Raw genomic sequence first — 17,366 nt, 5'->3', positions numbered from 1 at the left:
AAATTTTAAGCAGATATATGATGTCCCACATGACTCATTGGGTAACCACAGGACATACACGTGGTGCCTTGAGTTTTCCCCATAATAGCTCTTCACCCAGGTGGACTAAGGGAAGGTGTAGGGTGCTCAGCCCAGCAGATTAGCTCACGCTGGCGGATGCAAAGTGGTGACATGATCTATGAGATTTCCCAGGCTACCTACCACCAAATACCAAGTTTTTTTCAAGTTTTGTTTTAAAATGTCATGATGGATTATGTGTGTGTGTGTGTGTTTTTAACCAGTGGGATTTTTTTTTTAATCACAACCCCACATATATATTTTGCTTTGTAATATAGTACACAGATACATGTAAATTACTGAAGCAGACATTTCTTAAAACAATAATAAGTGCAAAGCACCCTTAAGTTTTCTCTTTCCTTCGCTTAAAATGCCAACTGTGGCTCATTAAGTTGATTTTACTACCCACTGAAGGGTTCCCACCCCAAGTGTGAACTGCGCTTCCTCCACTAGTGGGTTGTCCCCCATAACCCCTTGTTCCTCCCTGAGATGCTGGTGCCCCAGGGTTGTGGCTGCCAGGGTACCTGAGTGTAGGGATCACTCCCGCCAGCTTAGCCCAGGCGCCCCTCAGGCGTCAGACCCCACGTCCATACCCACCAGGAAAGCCTCTGCCTGCTGAGCCTCCCTGGTGTTTGAGGGACACCTGAGGAGGTGTAAGGAGCTGAGGACCGAGAGAAGACTCAGAAATGAAGGCTGCCTTCAGATCTGCAAAGGGCTGTCATAGGAAAGGGGGAATTAGATGTGCTTGGTGGTAGAATTATAGCCAGTGAGTGGAAGCTACAGAAAGGCGGATTTTGGCTCAAGACAAGTAATAGACTAAATTTTGTTCTTACCTATGTCCCAGGTAAAATTCGGTTTGTCCGTGTGCCTCCTAAGAGTCACCAGTTGCAGACAGACACCCAGCCGCACCACCCCACCTCCCATCTTAAGATGGGTGGTCGCCCCAGTGTGGAGAAGATTACAGCTGTCAGTTCCTGGGATGTGGGCACCACTTTACTCCTAACACAGCAAGAGCCATGTGCTAAGAACTGGGAAAACAGGCAGGACTACCAGATCTTCTCTTTAGTCTGGGCCATGTTTCCACCATTAATTTTTTTAAAATGGTCTTTTGTCTTGTTTTTACTTAAAGGAAGAATTTTTCCTGTGTTCCTGACCCACAGTATCTCTCTCTTTTTTTTTAACTGAGGTATAATTGATGTACATATTATACGCAGTATCTTTTTTAAGCCCCAGCTCTATAGCTTATCCAAAAGGAAGTTCCCCTTTAAAGAAATTTTGGTCTCAGGGGTCAAAGAAGGAATACAGAGATGGTGTGTGTTGCGTCCTGTTTGTTTGCCGAGGATCTCGGCAGGCAGGCCTTCACTGCTGTTTTCTGAAGCTGAGGTCATGGATGGGGCAGACTCCAGCAGTGAGCCTTTACATTTCTCAAGTCAGACACACGGAGCGGCTCTTCTAAATGACTTCCTTTATCCTAATCACTGTCTCTTTGATTGTGAGCCTCTACAACGGCTGTTCCTGATAATTTTAGACCATTCTATATAGACTTTCATGTACTGGAAGTCTCAGAATCAGGCTCCTTTAAGATTCTTAGGGAGATCCAAGATTCCTAGGGACTTGGGCATCATTCCACTATTCCTGTCTCTTTGTGTGATATCCTGGGGTTGACTCAGAGACATTGCTGAATATACAACAAGGTAGCATGTGGTGAACGGGGGTGTGCAGGTTCCTGTCCTCCTTTACGGCCCAAGGAAGACCTACCGCCTAGCAGGACTCGGCAGTGAAAGTCCAGATTTAACACTGGATTACCTGTGATTCTCTCCCTCCTCTTTTTTCTCTCAGTAGAATTATAGGAGGAGAGAACACTTAATTCCACATGAATATCAGCTTGAATAAACATAGGAACAAAGTAGAAAGGACCCATTGTGTTCCCCTAGGTGGCAGAGATAGAGATTCTGATACGAAATAAGCGTGAATCAGCGTGTGTATGTCACACCATCCCTCAGTGTTCTGGCGCTGAATGCATTAAGAGTAATTGACAATTCTTATAATCAGAGTAATATCAGTTAGGAGATTGATCCTAAGGTTTTTAGTCATTAGACACATAAGAAATTTGTTATATAGTCAGATTTTTTTTTCATAACATGAGTGTCCAGGTTGAAATAAGACATCACTGACCCCACGTCACTCATCTGAACATCTGTGTCCTCATCAGTAAAAAAGGGAGGTAGTGATACCCACTTCAGAGTCCTTCAGTTCAGTCTCTCAGTGGTGTCTGACTCCACAACCCCATGGACTGCAGCATGCCAGGCCTCCCTGTCAATCACCAACTCCTGGAATTTACCCAAACTCATGTGCATTGAGTTGGTGATGCTATCCAACCATCTCATCCTCTGTCGTCCCCTTTCCCTCCTGCCTTCAATCTTTCCCAGCATCAGGGTCTTTTCCAATGAGTCAGCTTTTCGCATCGGGTGGCCAAAATATTGGCGTTTCAGCTTCAGCATCAGTCCTTCCAATGAATACCCAGGACTGATGGCCTTTAGAATGGACTGGTTGGATCTCCTTGCAGTCCAAGGAGGTCGAAATGAATCAGTAAGTTGTGAAATACCACACACAGCCCAGAACTGTGCAAATACAGGGTTGTAACACCATGTGAAACATTCACATCTCAAAACACTGGCACCTTGACCTTTAAACATCGAAATTAGGACTATTGAGACTGATTTGTTTCAACTACCAAAATTCTCTCTCTCTCTCCTGCCCCTTGAACACTTCTATTGCCTCTGTATTAGATTTCAAGAAGTTTCCCTTTTGTCACCTTGGCCAGACACTGGAGTCTGTATCCCAAGTGAATCCAGGCTTTAAAAAAGAGTGGGAACAGCAGCCAAGTGTCACATGTGTGCCACGTCCCTAAATATAATGCACTCCAGGGCCCTTCCTGGCCTGCATGGCACTGTCGATGCCCTCTGCTCCCTGGATGGAGGCGCCTGTGACTTACCAAGAGCTTACCAGGTTTTGTCCGCAGATCAAGTCCCAGGTTTCAAAGCAGCAGTGCTGGGAACTCACAGACACTCGCAGAATTCAGCCTGGAGGCCTAGCAGCCTGGAGACGGCTGATGTCTGTGCTTTTGCTCAGGTACCAACAGTTCCTGGGACACAGGAAAAAGCCCAGCTGGGTATTTGCACCCCAGCCAAGAAGGTGTCTGCATAGACCCTCCTCCTCTTAGCAACTTCACACAGCGGAATGTGGGTGTGCAGAACGGCAGCCCCTTGGTGTGCAGGGGCTGCCTGGGGGTCCTGGTGCTCTCAGATACCCCAAGTTTGACTGGGAAGGTCCAGGGCAGGGGGCTCCCACTGGCAGCGGCACCAGCCAGTCATTGGTAGGCTCCTCTTACTCCGTCCATCCCCAAGACAGCATGTGCATGCGGGGCTGGCAAGAGGCTGGCTGGAAATCACCCCCTGGCCCATTGAGACTGAGGCAGCCACATGAACCACTGAGACAGAAGGTGGGCAGCTTTGCAATGTACGGGAACAGCCCCTGATACTTGAGACAAAAATATGTTTTGTGAGTTTTGCTTTTCAAATGTGTTGGTCTTGTCCTTGATTCATCTTTTATATATATATTTTTTGCATGTTTTCCTTTGTGTATTATGAATTAATGAGATCAATTATTTCATAGGCATTTGTATTTCTTACAACTGAAGATGGATATTTGTGAAGGAAGGTAATGAGAATTTTGCATCTTCTTTTTCCATCAGTTGCCCCAGACTACTGAAATTCCTGGTTTTAATCTAATGAGCGTGCATTTCTGGTAACAATATTAAATGTAAACAGCGATCGGATGTTGAAAGCAGCATCCTGTTTGAGACGTCTGTTTCTGGCTCGGTCTGGACTTGGGAAGCTGAGAACCGATAAACCTCATTTTGTGTTGTTTCAGTTTTATTACAGAAGGCAGTTATCTTTCTGGTAAAGAGCTGAGAAACTGCAGAGAGAGGGAGGGAGAGACCCTGAACATGAAATGAGCTTCATGCAGGAAGGCACATCAGGCCCAATTTAGGTCCCCTTCGAGCCCCTGAGTACCCAGAAGTGACTCATTTTCTCTCTGGGGAGCTTTGCTGGAAGACTGGAGCTTCAGCGTGCTTCAGCAGTTCTCGTGCATGAGGACCGTCTCCATGGCTGCAGAGTATCTGAGCGGCTCAGGAAGGGACAGGGAGACTCCAATCAGTGGTCCCTAAGCCGCCACCTCCAGCATTCAGAGCTTTTCTTGACTTAGCAGAGACACTGCAGCAGGCGAATGGGTGGGAACAGCCGTGTTTTGCTCCTGTCCTTCCCACTTCCTCTTTCCTTCTACCGAGGAGGGTCTTCGGAAGCCCCCACTAGGCTTCCATGTGGGAGCTTGCGGTCTTATCAGAGAAATGAGACAGGAGCCCGTGAAGCAACTGGGACCAGTATGCAGAGTGGAGAGCATAGCCGCCATAGGTGTTAGGAAAAGATGACGCCGATGTGAGCTTTGTGAAGAGTGTGGACCACTGTGATGAGCTGGGGGTTGGGGGCTGGTGGAGATGTGAGGAGTCAGATCTCCTTGGGCAGAGAGGACAGTACCCCATGCCCCGCAGTCCCAGTTGGAGAGCACATGCTGGGGGCTTAAGAGAGAAGAGGGAGAGGGGGAGGTCTCCCTGTCACACATAGGCATGCATCCTGGATCCAGCAGGCAGAGCAGCGTTGTTGGGGGTATTTAAGCAGGAGGGATCTGGCAGGAGCAGCATCTACAGGGAAGGCTGGAAGAGGCTGAGGAGCTTCTGTCTAGGTGGGAGGGAAGGCGCAGCCCTTGAGGGAGCTGTTAAAAGACATCCAGGCCAGAGAATAGGGGGCAAGGAGTGTGGGGCAAGAGGGACAGTTAGAAGCAAGAGACCCCTCGAAGAAAGGATCGCGAGAACTTGATGGCCTAGTGGCCCTAGACCGGTTCTGTAATGTGGCTATCCTCCCATTTGAAGGAGGAACAAGTCCCTTCTGTAGCACAATAAACAGGACATGAGGAGATAAATCACTTCTCGCCCTCTTGGCTAAGATCAAGCGTAGTGTCTGTTCTTACCAGTTTAATAAGTCTCATTGGGCAGTGAGGACATCGCCCTACCCGCACAGTCCCAGTGGGAGCCCCCCTGCCTATGAGAGAACACGGGGAGAGAGAGGACCCCTCCCATAACCCGGTGCCCACCCTTTCCTGCGGCAGCCTCGTGTTTCAGGGGAACTCTCAGCTGCAGTGGTCACCCCTGCCCTGGGCCCAGGCAACCCTCTGTGGCAGCAGACACGGTTGTGTCTCTCTTGGCTACACACCGCCGTGTTTTCCCCACACATTTTGTCAGCACCTGTTACAAGACGGGCACTGACTGTGCTGGTCAGATGGGGCTGGGCCCCCCACCCCTGTGCTCGGGAGCTTCCAGTCTGGCTCTCCAAGTGTTGGAAATTGCTCATCTTCATTTTCAGCAGGAGAAGCCTCTTGAGGGCCATGTCCTGGCTTAGACCCCTGGCACTTGTGAGGCCTGCAGGTGGCCCTCATCTCGGGGGCGAGGGGTGTGAGGTCCAGGTGGCATCCGGCCCTTAGGAACCGTGGATCTCTTGACAGAGTCAGTGGGGCTGGTTAGCGTTTCTCCTGGGCTCGGAAGGATTTGTTCATCCTCTCCTTCCTGCTGAGATAGGCGATCTTGTCTGACAGATGGAGACCCTGAAACTTACTGAGAAAGAGAGAAATCTGTCGAACATGGTGTTCTTTAGTTTGTTATTTACACCATTCTTTGGAAATGTTCTTTCTGACCTACTTATAGGGTTGTTCCTTCCGTCTAGACCGAACCCCCTTAGCCACTCTCCTAAGCTGTTCCCCGAATCCATTCACAGGCTCTTCCTGTAGCAAGGACACCAGCTTTGACTTCACTGAAGCCCATCCTGGTGGGAGAGTGACTGCTGACCTTTGCTCTCCCCATGGGCTGAGTCTCCAGATGATTGAATAGACAGCGAGTATCCCTAGATGTACCTGCATTTAGAAGTTCTCGCAGGAACACATGGCTACTTGAAAGATGGGGCCCCCCTCAGGGCTACCTCCATATTCATGTTCTGCTTCAGGACCAGCGCACAGCACAACAGGCCAGGAGGGGAACCCTGGTGAGCCAGCCAGATTAGTCAGAGAGGTGGGGGTGACTCACATCTTGGGAATTTCACGGGCTGCCATGGAAACTGCACGTTTTCTCTACTTCCCACGGGGTTGCTGGGCGGAATGCTTTTAAACTCTGTGTCCCCCCAACCCACCCAACCCTACAAGCCCTCACCCTTGCTGCCATTCATGTGTTGCTCTACCTTGGCAGTGATCCCCGGCCCAGATCTGCTGAATGAGCTCCTAGGCAGACTGTGAAATCTGAGGTTGAATGGAGAGAAGGGAGCCACCAGATGGTTTGGAATATGACAGAGACAGAGATAGAGCCTTTGGCCCAGACAGGGTGTTTGGGAGGCACTGAGCTCAGGAGGAAAGAAGGAAGACACGCCCAACTCGGGTTCGTGGATTTCTGATGGACGCAGGAAGACTGAGGTGCCATTGCCTCTAGATGGGAAGTTTCAGGAGGGTGAATAGATTTAAGAGTCTTAAATCATAGTAACTAATCAAATAATTGAAAACTCACAGGAGTTTTAAAATTCAGAATACGTTTCTGTTTTTCCCTTCTAAAAGGATGTGACCCTTTTGGAAAGCAGGTAATCAAGAATCAAAGTTAACAGAACTCAGGGATTCAGTTAGTCCTAGGAGAGGTCTCACATCTTTACCAGAAAGAGACAAAGGCTGCCTGCCCATTGACCTAAGAGTACAATTTTCATCTTAGTGATATGAGCCTTACCTTGCTTGACCAGCTAAACCCTGGCCAACATCGGGCCTTTAGCCTCATGGTATTTGTATTAATAATGTATTATTTTAAACATGGGAAAATTCTCTCTCAATTTCAAAAACTCTTCAGTGTGTTACGTTTATCTTTACTGTTTGAGGATCCTGAAATTCTTTGTTATCATTCGTGATGTGTTTAAATGATTAATCCAAGAGAAAGGCACGTGCTACCCATGATCAAATGATGTTTTGGGCTGCGGTAGGTTCTGGTAACTTTTCTGTGTTTTTCTCCTGACAGGTTAACCTGCCCTCTTAACTCAGCGGTGGTTCTAGCATCCTATGCAGTACAATGTAAGTCACAAATGAGTGTTCCGTGGATGGACAGCTTGCTCTGACCAGTATATTAAGAAACTCGCTGGCCTCTCCTATTTGACGGAGTCGCTTCCTCCCTTCCCCAGGAATCCTGTTAGGCAACATCTCTGGCTATCCGGACGGTCCCACTTTTCATCCTAGCTTATACTCTCCTGTGGTTCAGGGGTGTTCGGTTAGAGAAAATGAGGTTTTCTCCCCGGGAAGCCGAGAAGACAGGAGAATCCTATCACATGTTACATTTTCCAGTGGCTTCAGTCAGTTTCCAGAGGCTTCAGTCACAATCAGATTTGACTCTGTAACAAATCCCAGTGGGGCAAATGCTTCCACCAGTCACTTTGTATAGATGTGGGAACAAAGACCCAGCTCGGTTCAGAAATTTGCCGAAGGTCACTCCCAGTACTTGCTGGGTACTGCTCAGAAACACTGCTGGGATCTTAGGAATTTTATTTTTAGTTTCAGCAGAGTGATGGGTTATAGGCCTGGAGCTGCGCAGTAGAATAGAAATATAATGGGAGCCGCACATGTAGTTTTAAGCTTTCTGGTAGCCATATTAAAGTAAAACAAAATGGATCATATTAATGTACTTAGCTCAGTAGATTCAGAATATTATTTTAATATGTAATCCATGTAAAAATAGTTAAGGTATTTTCCTTTTTTTTTTTTTTTTCACAGTAGGTCTTTGAAACCAGTCCAGATTTTACACTCCCAGCACATCTCAGTTTGGACCAGCCACATGTCACGTGCTTGCTAGCCACGTGTGGTTAGTGGCTGCCATGTGGGATGGAAAGTCCAGATGGAATTTTCCATCAAGGCCTGTTTAAGCTGAAGGAAGAATCCACTTATTCAGTCATCTCCCCACATAGCTGCATCTCCTTCTGCCCAGTGGGAGAGATGGAAGAGGCGGCACAGGGGTGAGCCCGGGGGGATGCAAGATCCCCTCTCCCTTCAGTACAGCTGAAACAGGCCTGGCCTTGTCCCGTCCACGTGGGAAATGACACCAGCCAACCTGTGTTCTTAGTGGTCACTAGACCCAGTGGACTCCATCTCTGCCAGGCTGGTCTGCTGAGGAGAGGTTTTTTCCCATATCTCAGAGTGAATCTGGTACCCACAGCTAGAGCTTCAGGTTTGAAGGAGAGGAGCACCAGGAAGAACTTAGCTTTGTATGCCAAGTCCATTCAAACCCAGCCCTCCATCTGCTTCTAATGTGGTGTTACCTTGCTGAGTCTCAGCTTTCTCACCTGTAAGAGGGAGGTGGTGATGGTGAGTAGGACAGCTTGGAATAGGACTGTTCAGTTCATGTATCACCTGGGAAGGTGATAACTAGAAGCTCTTTAGAGTTGGACCATCACTGTTAACTGAGTCAGTGAAAGCACAGGCTGAAGCCACACTACCTGGGCCTCAGGTCTTCTGCTTATACCTACCTGACTTTCAGCCTCTCTGGGTCTCAGCTTTATCTGTCCGGTAGGGATGATAACAGTATCTAATCATAGGGTCATAGCAAAAATGAAGTAGACGTAAAACTCTTAAAATAGTGCCTGGCTGATGGCAAATATTACAGTGTTTAATTCGTACTATATTTTCTTTTCTGCCCAGCAGAAAACTAAGGAACAGCCTACTGGGGACTTCCCTGGTTAAGACTTTTTCTTTGGTTAAGACTTTTGCCTTCCCATGGAGAGGGTGTGGGTTTGATCCCTGGTTGAGAAGCTGAGATCCCACATGCCCCATGGCCAAAAACCTAGAACATAACAGAAGCAGTATTGTAACAAATTGGATAAATACTTTAAAAAATAGTCCACATCAAAAAAGAAAAATCTTAAAAGGGAACAGCCTATTGTAAACAAACTATTTGTTATTGTTCAGTCGCTAAGTCATGTCTGACTGCGACCTCATGGACTGTAGCATGCCAAGCTCCTCTGTCCTTCACTATCTCCTAGAGTTTGCTCACACTCATGTCCATTGAATTGGTGATGCTGTCCAGCCATCTCATACTCTTGTCACCCCCTTCTCTTTCTGCCTTCCATCTTTGCCATCATCAGGGGCCTTTTCCAGTGGCCAAATCTAGAATCCCAAATAAAATTCCTAAGTTTCAGCAGTCAGGTTTTCCTCTACAAAGAACCAATAGAATAGGGACTAAAGAAAGTTATGAGCACTTAAAAAGTCTACACTAGCTGCAGTGCAAATTTGAGCATGACTGTCATGCTAATAATATCATAAGTTGTCAGATGAGCAGTTTTAAGTAGAGGTTTCTTATTCTTCCACCCTCAAGTATATATACCTACATACATTATCTTACACTTCTGTGCGTATATTTCTGTAAGATTAATTCTTGGATATGAAATTGCTTGATCAAAGAGCAAGCCTAAACTTTATCTGATACACTTTGCCAGATTGTCCCAGAGACACATCTGACATGAAGACAAGCCTACCAGTGGTCAGCGATGCCAACCAAAAGCACATGTCCTGACCAGATAAAAAGTAAAGTGATCTGTGGATAAAGAATCTGAAAGGACTTGATGGTGAAAAATTGCTGGTGGCCTGCCAAGGATCTGTGTGGGTCAGAGGATGAAGTTTTTGAAAATAATGTATCTGTTCTATAATGGTCTCTGAGCCCCTGCCGTGTGTGGGTTCTGCACATTCCCCAAGTTGCACAGAGAGAGCATGACTGCTCTCTGCAAGGGGTCTGCAGCTGGTGGGAGGCAGAGCTGGACCAGCTGATGCTGGCGGTGAGGATGCACCCGGGGGAGACACTTGCTCTGTTCTCCTTGGTGAGGGGGATAGGAGGTACAGGGAGGCATAGTGTGGGAAAGCTTCCTAGTGATGACCCCTAAGAAGAGCCTCCAAGATCAAGTTAGACTATGATGAATAGCAAGGCAAGGACTTTCCCAACAGGAAAGCTTGACACGCCATACATTTGAGTACCCGAGACACCTTCTGTCCCACAGAAGAATGCATGGGACTTAAAAGACAAGGTATTTCCCACATAAGCGCTTATTTCCTTTTCTTTTTGCTATAGTTAGCTTTCTCGTGTGTTGCTTCCCCACAAATAGAAAAGTGTGTTGCTCTGGAGTTTTGGGCTTGTGGTACAGTAAGTAGATAAAGAGGATGGACTGTGGTCCGAGTCTAGGCTCCAAGTTACCAGCCTGGGCAGCAGTGGGCAGGTTCCTTCCTTGAGTCTTAGTTCCTTTATCTGTTTAATGGGGATAAAAGCAATGCCTGTCACTAGGTTATCAAGAGCGTCTAGTGAGGTGATGTCATTGGTCGTTAAATTCAATGTGAAAACTGCCCTGTGCTTTGCAGATGGTTTCCAAAGACTGGTTTAACTTTATTTCCCCCTAGTGGTTGGCACAGGGCATTGCAGAGTAGCCGACTAAGATTTCAAGGGTCTGTGAGGGTCAAAGAATGAAGTTTTTGAAAATGCGTATTTTTATATAATGGCCTCTGACCCTCACAGAACCCTCTAGAGGGAGTTCTTTGGTTTTATATTAAGTACGGATATTTGTCAGTGACCTGACTAAAGAGAGAAATTTGCTCTGCGTTTGCAGAAAGGCACAGGGGTTGGGACTATTCGTTTGCATGATGGATGACCAAGTCAAGCTCTAAGGTCTTCATGAGCTGATGTAACATGCGGCATTCACTTTAATAGGACTCTGCCTTGAGTTGTTTGACCTCAGGAAAGCCATTTGTAGTGTTTGGCTTCCCTCTGGGGACGTGACCACTGTCATCTGCAAATGGCCAGCAGCACTTCATAGGCCTGGCAGGCAGGCTGGTGGAATGATGGGAACTCTAGCTGGGTTCTGGCTGTGACTGCTGAAAAATGGCTCTGTGATAGGGGTAGGTCCTTTCTTGTCTCTGGACCTCAGATTTCTTTTCCTTCAAGACTCAGAGTTCGGATGAGCTGATTCTAAGGCTTCTTCGAGCTTTCTTCATTGGGAACCCTGCCTAGGGGCATCTAAATTACTTCTTGTAAATGCACTATCATACACTTCACCATGAAAAGACTCACCTGTAAGCCACACTTGTGCTTACATAGTATAGCCCTGACACTCCTGTCCACAGCTTAGCCACATTTAGCTGGCCTTCCTGGCCTGTGGTCCACCCATGACCAAGTCTGCCCTTTTCCCCTTGCAAAGTTCAACTTTGCAGTAGCCTGTGTACAGGTCAGTTCCAAGCACCTACTATGTGCCATGCCTCGATGCCAGGCTCAAGAGAGGAATGTGAGCTACTCCTAGCCCTCAAGGAACAGTGAAAGGAGAACACAGACCCCTTCATCACAGCCCAGGTCTCAAAGAGCAGTCCTTCTGTGTGATGGCAGTCGAGGGTGAGCCAGACCAAGTAATTGTAAAGGAAATACCCTTGCATCTGACTTTGCAAATTGGGGATGAAATTCACTTAAGCAACCACCTTGCTCATCTCCTTTCCTTCTGGGATGGGAGACATCGATATTAATAGCAGAGAGTATTTCCGATGAATTTTTTTTTTCTTGTGATGTAGATGCTTAAAAATACAGACCGCATTGAAAAGGTGCTCTTCCCCTCATTCTGTCTTGACAGCTCATTTCGGAGACTACGATTCTTCTGTTCATCCTCCGGGCTATCTCTCTGATAGTCAGTTCATACCGGATCAGAGCGAGGACTTCTTAGCAAAGGTCGAGTCGCTACATGAGCAGCACAGGTGAGGAGGGGCGGGTGACCTACTTTGGGTACTCAGGTCGGTGCTGTCAGACCTCGCATCCCCTTGGGTTTGATGTCGTCTTCTCGTGAACGCTCTTTCAAGAAGTGGGAGGTTTGTGAACCTTGAGCTCTTATGGTGACAGGTATATTTGGCATAACTAGCATTTCTGTAAAGTAGGAAATCCTATGAGAATTCGGGATGACTTGCTGTGTTCTCTTTCAGGATGTCATTGAAATCCATTAATTCCTGAAGGAGATGCCCATTGTAAATTTGGCTTCCCCACACGTTGACTCTACCAAACAAATCCTTGAATGGTTTCCTACATTTAGTGAAATGGACCGTTCCCTTAAGTGGTGTTGAATAGACAGACAGGCACATGGAGCTACGTGCTGTCAGGCTGGGTAAATCCCAGCCCTCACTGGTTCAGTTGGTGAATCCGCCTTCCTTCCAGAGGGGAGCACCAGCCTTCTGTAGCTGCCTCAGGCCAAGCCTCCGTTCCAGCAAAGTCACCCTACTCTGGCCTCCTCTTCCCTTGCCTCCTTTCTCTTTAAGCTGCAGTGGCTCTATTCAGTCCGGGTCAAATAAGGGCCACCCTGACCCAGAAGGCCAGGTTTCAAGGGACCTCACATTCTCAGGAAGGCCTTAAAAAACAAACGCCTAAGCAACCAGTGTCCCTTCAAAGAGGCACTGCCAATCCTCTCCCAGAATTGCTCCCCATGCAGGAGCCAGCATCCTAAAATAGTACAGTGACGTTTGGAAGTTTGAGGCTGCTGCTAAAAGGATAGATAAAGGCCGAAAGACCTAAAGAGCATGTGCTCACTTAGCAACTTGGAAAAAGTGGGGTGGGGATTGCAGAAGGTGACAGTCTTTGTCTCTGGATGTTGAGAACCCACTAAATGAGAGGTGTTATTTAATATAGGAACATGAGGGCTAAATGAAATCATAGTCAGTGGACAAGAAAAAAAAAAACTTGGTTTAGTAGCTTTGGGGGTTCAGTTGTTTAAGATGAATAGTGTAAGGCATTTAATCACCTTATAGTAATGATACCAATTTTTTAAGATTTTTATTAGCTTTAAAATTTGGAGTTAATGTTCTGTTTGTTGGATAAATACTGTGTATTCCCTCTGCCTCTGTAGTGGGCTAAAGCAATCGGAAGCAGAATCTTGCTTTATCAACATAGCTCGGACCCTCGACTTCTACGGAGTGGAGCTGCACAGTGGTAGGGTAGGTACCTTCGACATGTTGTAATTCAAAACTTTTTTCAGTTTTAATTTCTGAACATCTGAAAGCTGCTTTGAAACTTTTCCAGTTTCAAATAAAAAAGATTTTTTTTAAGGTATCTGAAAAGTTTATAAAATAATATTAAGTTTTGCTGGTTATTTATCCACTATCCGCTTGGTTTTTTCATGTTTTCCTTTTTTCTTGAAGACTTTTTACTCTTGGAGGGTGATGTGGGCTAGAAACAAGTAATTTTTATAAGACCATCTCATGGTTAAAGAGGTGAAAAATGTATAAATTTCCATTTTCCAATTGGCTCTTTAATGAGCCAAGGTTTCTACTGTTTAATCTTAGTGCTGCTCAAGTTAGAACCTATTATGTACTCAAATGTGATAATTTTTATTATGATGATCAGTTCAGTTCAGTCGTGTCTGACTCTTTGTGACTGCATGGAGTGCAGCATGCCAGGCCTCCCCGTCCATCACCAACTCCTGAGTTTACTGAAACCCATGTCCATTGAGTCAGTGATGCCATCCAACCATCTCATCCTCTGTCGTCCCCTTCTCCTCCTGCCCTCAATCTTTCCCAGCATCAGATCTTTTTAAATGAGTCAGGTCTTTGCATCAGATGGCCAAAGTATTGGAGTTTCCGCTTCAACATCAGTCCTTCCAATGAATGTTTAGGACTGATCTCCTTTAGGATGGACTGGTTGGATCTCCTTGCAGTCCAAGGGACACTCAAGAGTCTTCTCCAGCACCACAGTTCAAAAGCATCAATTCTTCAGCACTCAGCTTTCTTTATAGTCCAAATCTCACATCCAAACATTGACACTGGAAAAACCATAGGTTTGACTAGATGGAACTTTGTTGGCAAAGTAATGTCTCTGCTTTTTAATATGCTGTCTAGGTTGGTCATACATAGCTTTTCTTCCAAGGAGCAAGTGTCTTTTAATTTCTTGGCTGCAGTCACCATCTGCAGTGATTTTGGAGCCCAAGAAAATAGTCTGTCACTGTTTCCACTGTTTCCCCATCTATCTGCCATGGAGTGATGGGACCAGATGCCATGATCTTAGTTTTCTGAATGTTGAATTTTAACCCAACTTTTTCACTCTCCTCTTTCACTTTGATCAAAAGGCTCTTTAATTCTTCTTCACTTTCTGCCATAAGTGTGGTGTCATCTGCATATCTGAGGTTATTGATATTTCTCAGCAGTCTTGATTCCAGTTTGTTCTTCATCCCACCCAGCATTTTGCATGATGTACTCTGCATATAATAAGTTAAATAAGCCAGGTGACGATATATAGCCTTGACATGCTCCTTTCCCATTTCGGAACCAGTCTGTTGTTCCATGTCCAATTCTAACAGTTGGTTCTTGACCTGCATACAGATTTCTCAGGAGGCAGGTAAGGTGGTCTGGTTTTCTCATCTCTTTCAGAATTTTCCATTTTGTCGTGATCTACATAGTCAAAGGCTTTGGGATAATCAATTAAAGCAAAAGTAGATGTTTTTCTGGAGCTCTCTTGCTTTTTCTGTGATCCAGCAGGTGTTGGCAATTTGATCTCTCATTTCTCTGCCTTGTATAAATCCAGTTTGAACATCTGGAAGTTCATGGTTCACATACTATTGAAGCCTGGCTTGGAGAATTTTGAGCATTACTTTGCTAGCATGTGAGATGAGTGCAGTCATTCAGTAGTTTGAACATTCTCTGGCATTGTCCTTCTTTGGGATTGGAATGAAAACTGACCTTTTCCAGTCCTATGGCCCCTGCTGAGTTTTCCAAATTTGCTGGCATTATTGAGTGCAGCATTTTAACAGCATCATCTTTTAGGATTTGAAATAGCTCAACTGGAATTCCATCACCTCCACTAGCTTTGTTCATAGTGATGCTTCTTAAGGCCTACTTGACTTGACATTCTAGGATGTCTGGCTCTAGGTGGGTGATCACACCATCATGATTATCTGGGTCATGAAGATATTTTTTGTATTGTTCTTCTGTGTATTCTTGCCACCTCTGCTTAATATCTTGTTTCTGTTAGGTTCATACCATTTCTGTCCTTAACTGTACCCATCTTTGCATGAAATGTTCCCTTGGTATCTCTAATTCTCTTGAAGAGATCTCTGGTCTTTCCCATTCTATTGTTTTCCTCTATTTCTTTGCATTGATCACTGAGGAAGAGTTTCTTATCTCTCCTTGCTGTTCTTTGGAACTCTGCATGCAAATGGGTATATCTTTCCTTTTCTCCTTTGCCTTTAGCTTCTCTTCTTTTCTCAGCTATTTGTAAGGCCTCCTCAGACAATCATTTTGTCTTTTTGCCTTTCTTTTTTGGGGGGATGGTTTTGATCCCTGCCTCCTGTACAATGTCACAAACCTCCTCTACAGTTCTTTAGGCATTCTGACTATCAGATCTAATCCCTTGAATCTATTTCTCACTTCCACTGTATAATCGTAAGGGATTTGATTTAGGTCATACCTGAATGGTCTAATGGTTTTCCCTACTTTCTTCAATTTAAGTCTGAATTTGGCAATAAGGAGTTCATGATCTGAGCCACAGTCAGCTCCTGGTCTTGTTTTTGCTGACTGTATATAGAGCTTCTCTATCTTCAGCTGCAAAGAATATAATTAATCTGATTTCAATATTTACCATCTGGTGATGTCCAGGTGTAGAATCTTCTCTTGTGTTGTTGGAAGAGGGTGTTTGCTGTGACCAGTGCGTTCTCTTAGCAAAACTGTATTAGCCTTTGCCCTGCTTCATTCTGTACACCAAGGCCAAATTTGCCTGTTACTCCAGGTATCTCTTGACTTCCTACTTTTGCATTCCAGTCCCCTATAATGGAAAGGACATCTTTTTGGGCTGTTAGTTCTGAAAGGTCTTGTAGGTCTTCATAGAACCATTCAATTTCAGCTTCTTCAGCATTACTGGTTGGGGCATAGACTTGGATTACTGTCATAATGAATGGTTTGCCTTGGAAACAAACAGATATTATTCTGTCATTTTTGAGATTGCCCAAAAGTACTGCATTTCGACTCTTTCGATGACTATGAGGGCTACTCCATTTCTTCTAAGGGATTCCTGCCCACAGTAGTAGATATAATGGTCATCTGAGTTAAATTCACCCATTCCAGTCCATGTTAGTTCGCTGATTCCTAGAATGTCAACGTTCACTCTTGCCATCTCCAGTTTGACCACTTCCAGTTTGCCTTGATTCATGGACTTGACATGTCAGGTTCCTTTGCAATATTGCTCTTTACTGCATCAAACTTTATTACCATCACCAGTCACATCCACAACTGGGCGTTGTTTTCACTTTGGCTCCACCTCTTCATTCTTTCTGGAGTTATTTCTCCCCTCTTTTCCAGTAGCATATTGGGCATCTACCGACCTGGGGAGTTCGTCTTTCAGTCTAATTGGCAACTGACCTGTACATTTTCTACCTGTAATTGGCCTACATCATATCCAAAGAAATTAAATAGTAACTGAATACCTAGTCCACCTAGTCCATAGTCGGAGAAGGCGATGGCAGCCCACTCCAGTACTCTTGCCTGGAAAATCCCACGGACAGATGAGCCTGGTAGGCTGCAGTCCATGGGGTCGCGAAGAGTCGGACACGATTGAGCAACTTCACTTTCACTTTTCACTTTCATGCTTGGGGAAGGAAATGGTCAACCCACTCCAGTGTTCTTGCCTGGAGAATCCCAGCGACAGGGGAGCCTTGGGGCCTGCCGTCTATGGGGTCGCACAGAGTCGGACGTGACTGAAGCGACTTAGCAGCAGCAGTCCATAGTAGCCATTGTTCCAGATGCATCCCTTCTGATCATAGCTCATTAGCCAGGACTAGTCACACAGTCCTGCTCCACGAGCTGGAAAGTGGAGATGGGCCTGAATTTAGTCGGCAGTACCTGTCCTCGCTGCTGTGGGTGTGGTACAGATGGGAGCATCATGCAACCAGGAGATTTGAGACCCATGTCACTGGCCCACCCAAAGCGTTCATTTATTGCTTTATTCTGCACTCAATTTTTATTTTGTTTGCTAATTTTCTCTCCCACCTGCCTCATATTTCCATGTATTCCGATTCTGAGTATCATGTTTCGATGCCACCCTGGTTTTCAGCTTGTGGTTTGGTTTTGCTTTCTGCGTGTGATTTCAGCTGGGGGCCCAGTCAGGATTACTCTCTGGATGCTCCATGTGTCAG

The 17,366-nt window shown here is 45.8% G+C and overlaps 1 protein-coding gene across 4 annotated transcripts in view; it reads left to right on the top strand.

Annotated features, from left to right (window-relative positions):
• PTPN3 (protein tyrosine phosphatase, non-receptor type 3) overlaps window positions 1-17,366 on the top strand; it is a 158,342-nt gene that overhangs the window by 87,610 nt on the left and 53,366 nt on the right. For all 4 annotated transcript variants that reach the window (XM_005684284.3, XM_005684283.3, XM_005684287.3 and 1 more), the window contains exons 6-9: window positions 3,733-3,777; window positions 7,214-7,266; window positions 11,838-11,958; window positions 13,095-13,182. In XM_005684284.3, the coding sequence (XP_005684341.1) occupies window positions 3,733-3,777; window positions 7,214-7,266; window positions 11,838-11,958; window positions 13,095-13,182 (307 nt within the window). The remainder of the gene's footprint in view (window positions 1-3,732; window positions 3,778-7,213; window positions 7,267-11,837; window positions 11,959-13,094; window positions 13,183-17,366) is intronic.

This window comes from Capra hircus, chromosome 8 (assembly GCF_001704415.2).
Source record: "Capra hircus breed San Clemente chromosome 8, ASM170441v1, whole genome shotgun sequence".
Taxonomy (NCBI): domain Eukaryota; kingdom Metazoa; phylum Chordata; class Mammalia; order Artiodactyla; family Bovidae; genus Capra; species Capra hircus.
This window is presented reverse-complemented; position numbering and strand designations above follow the sequence as displayed.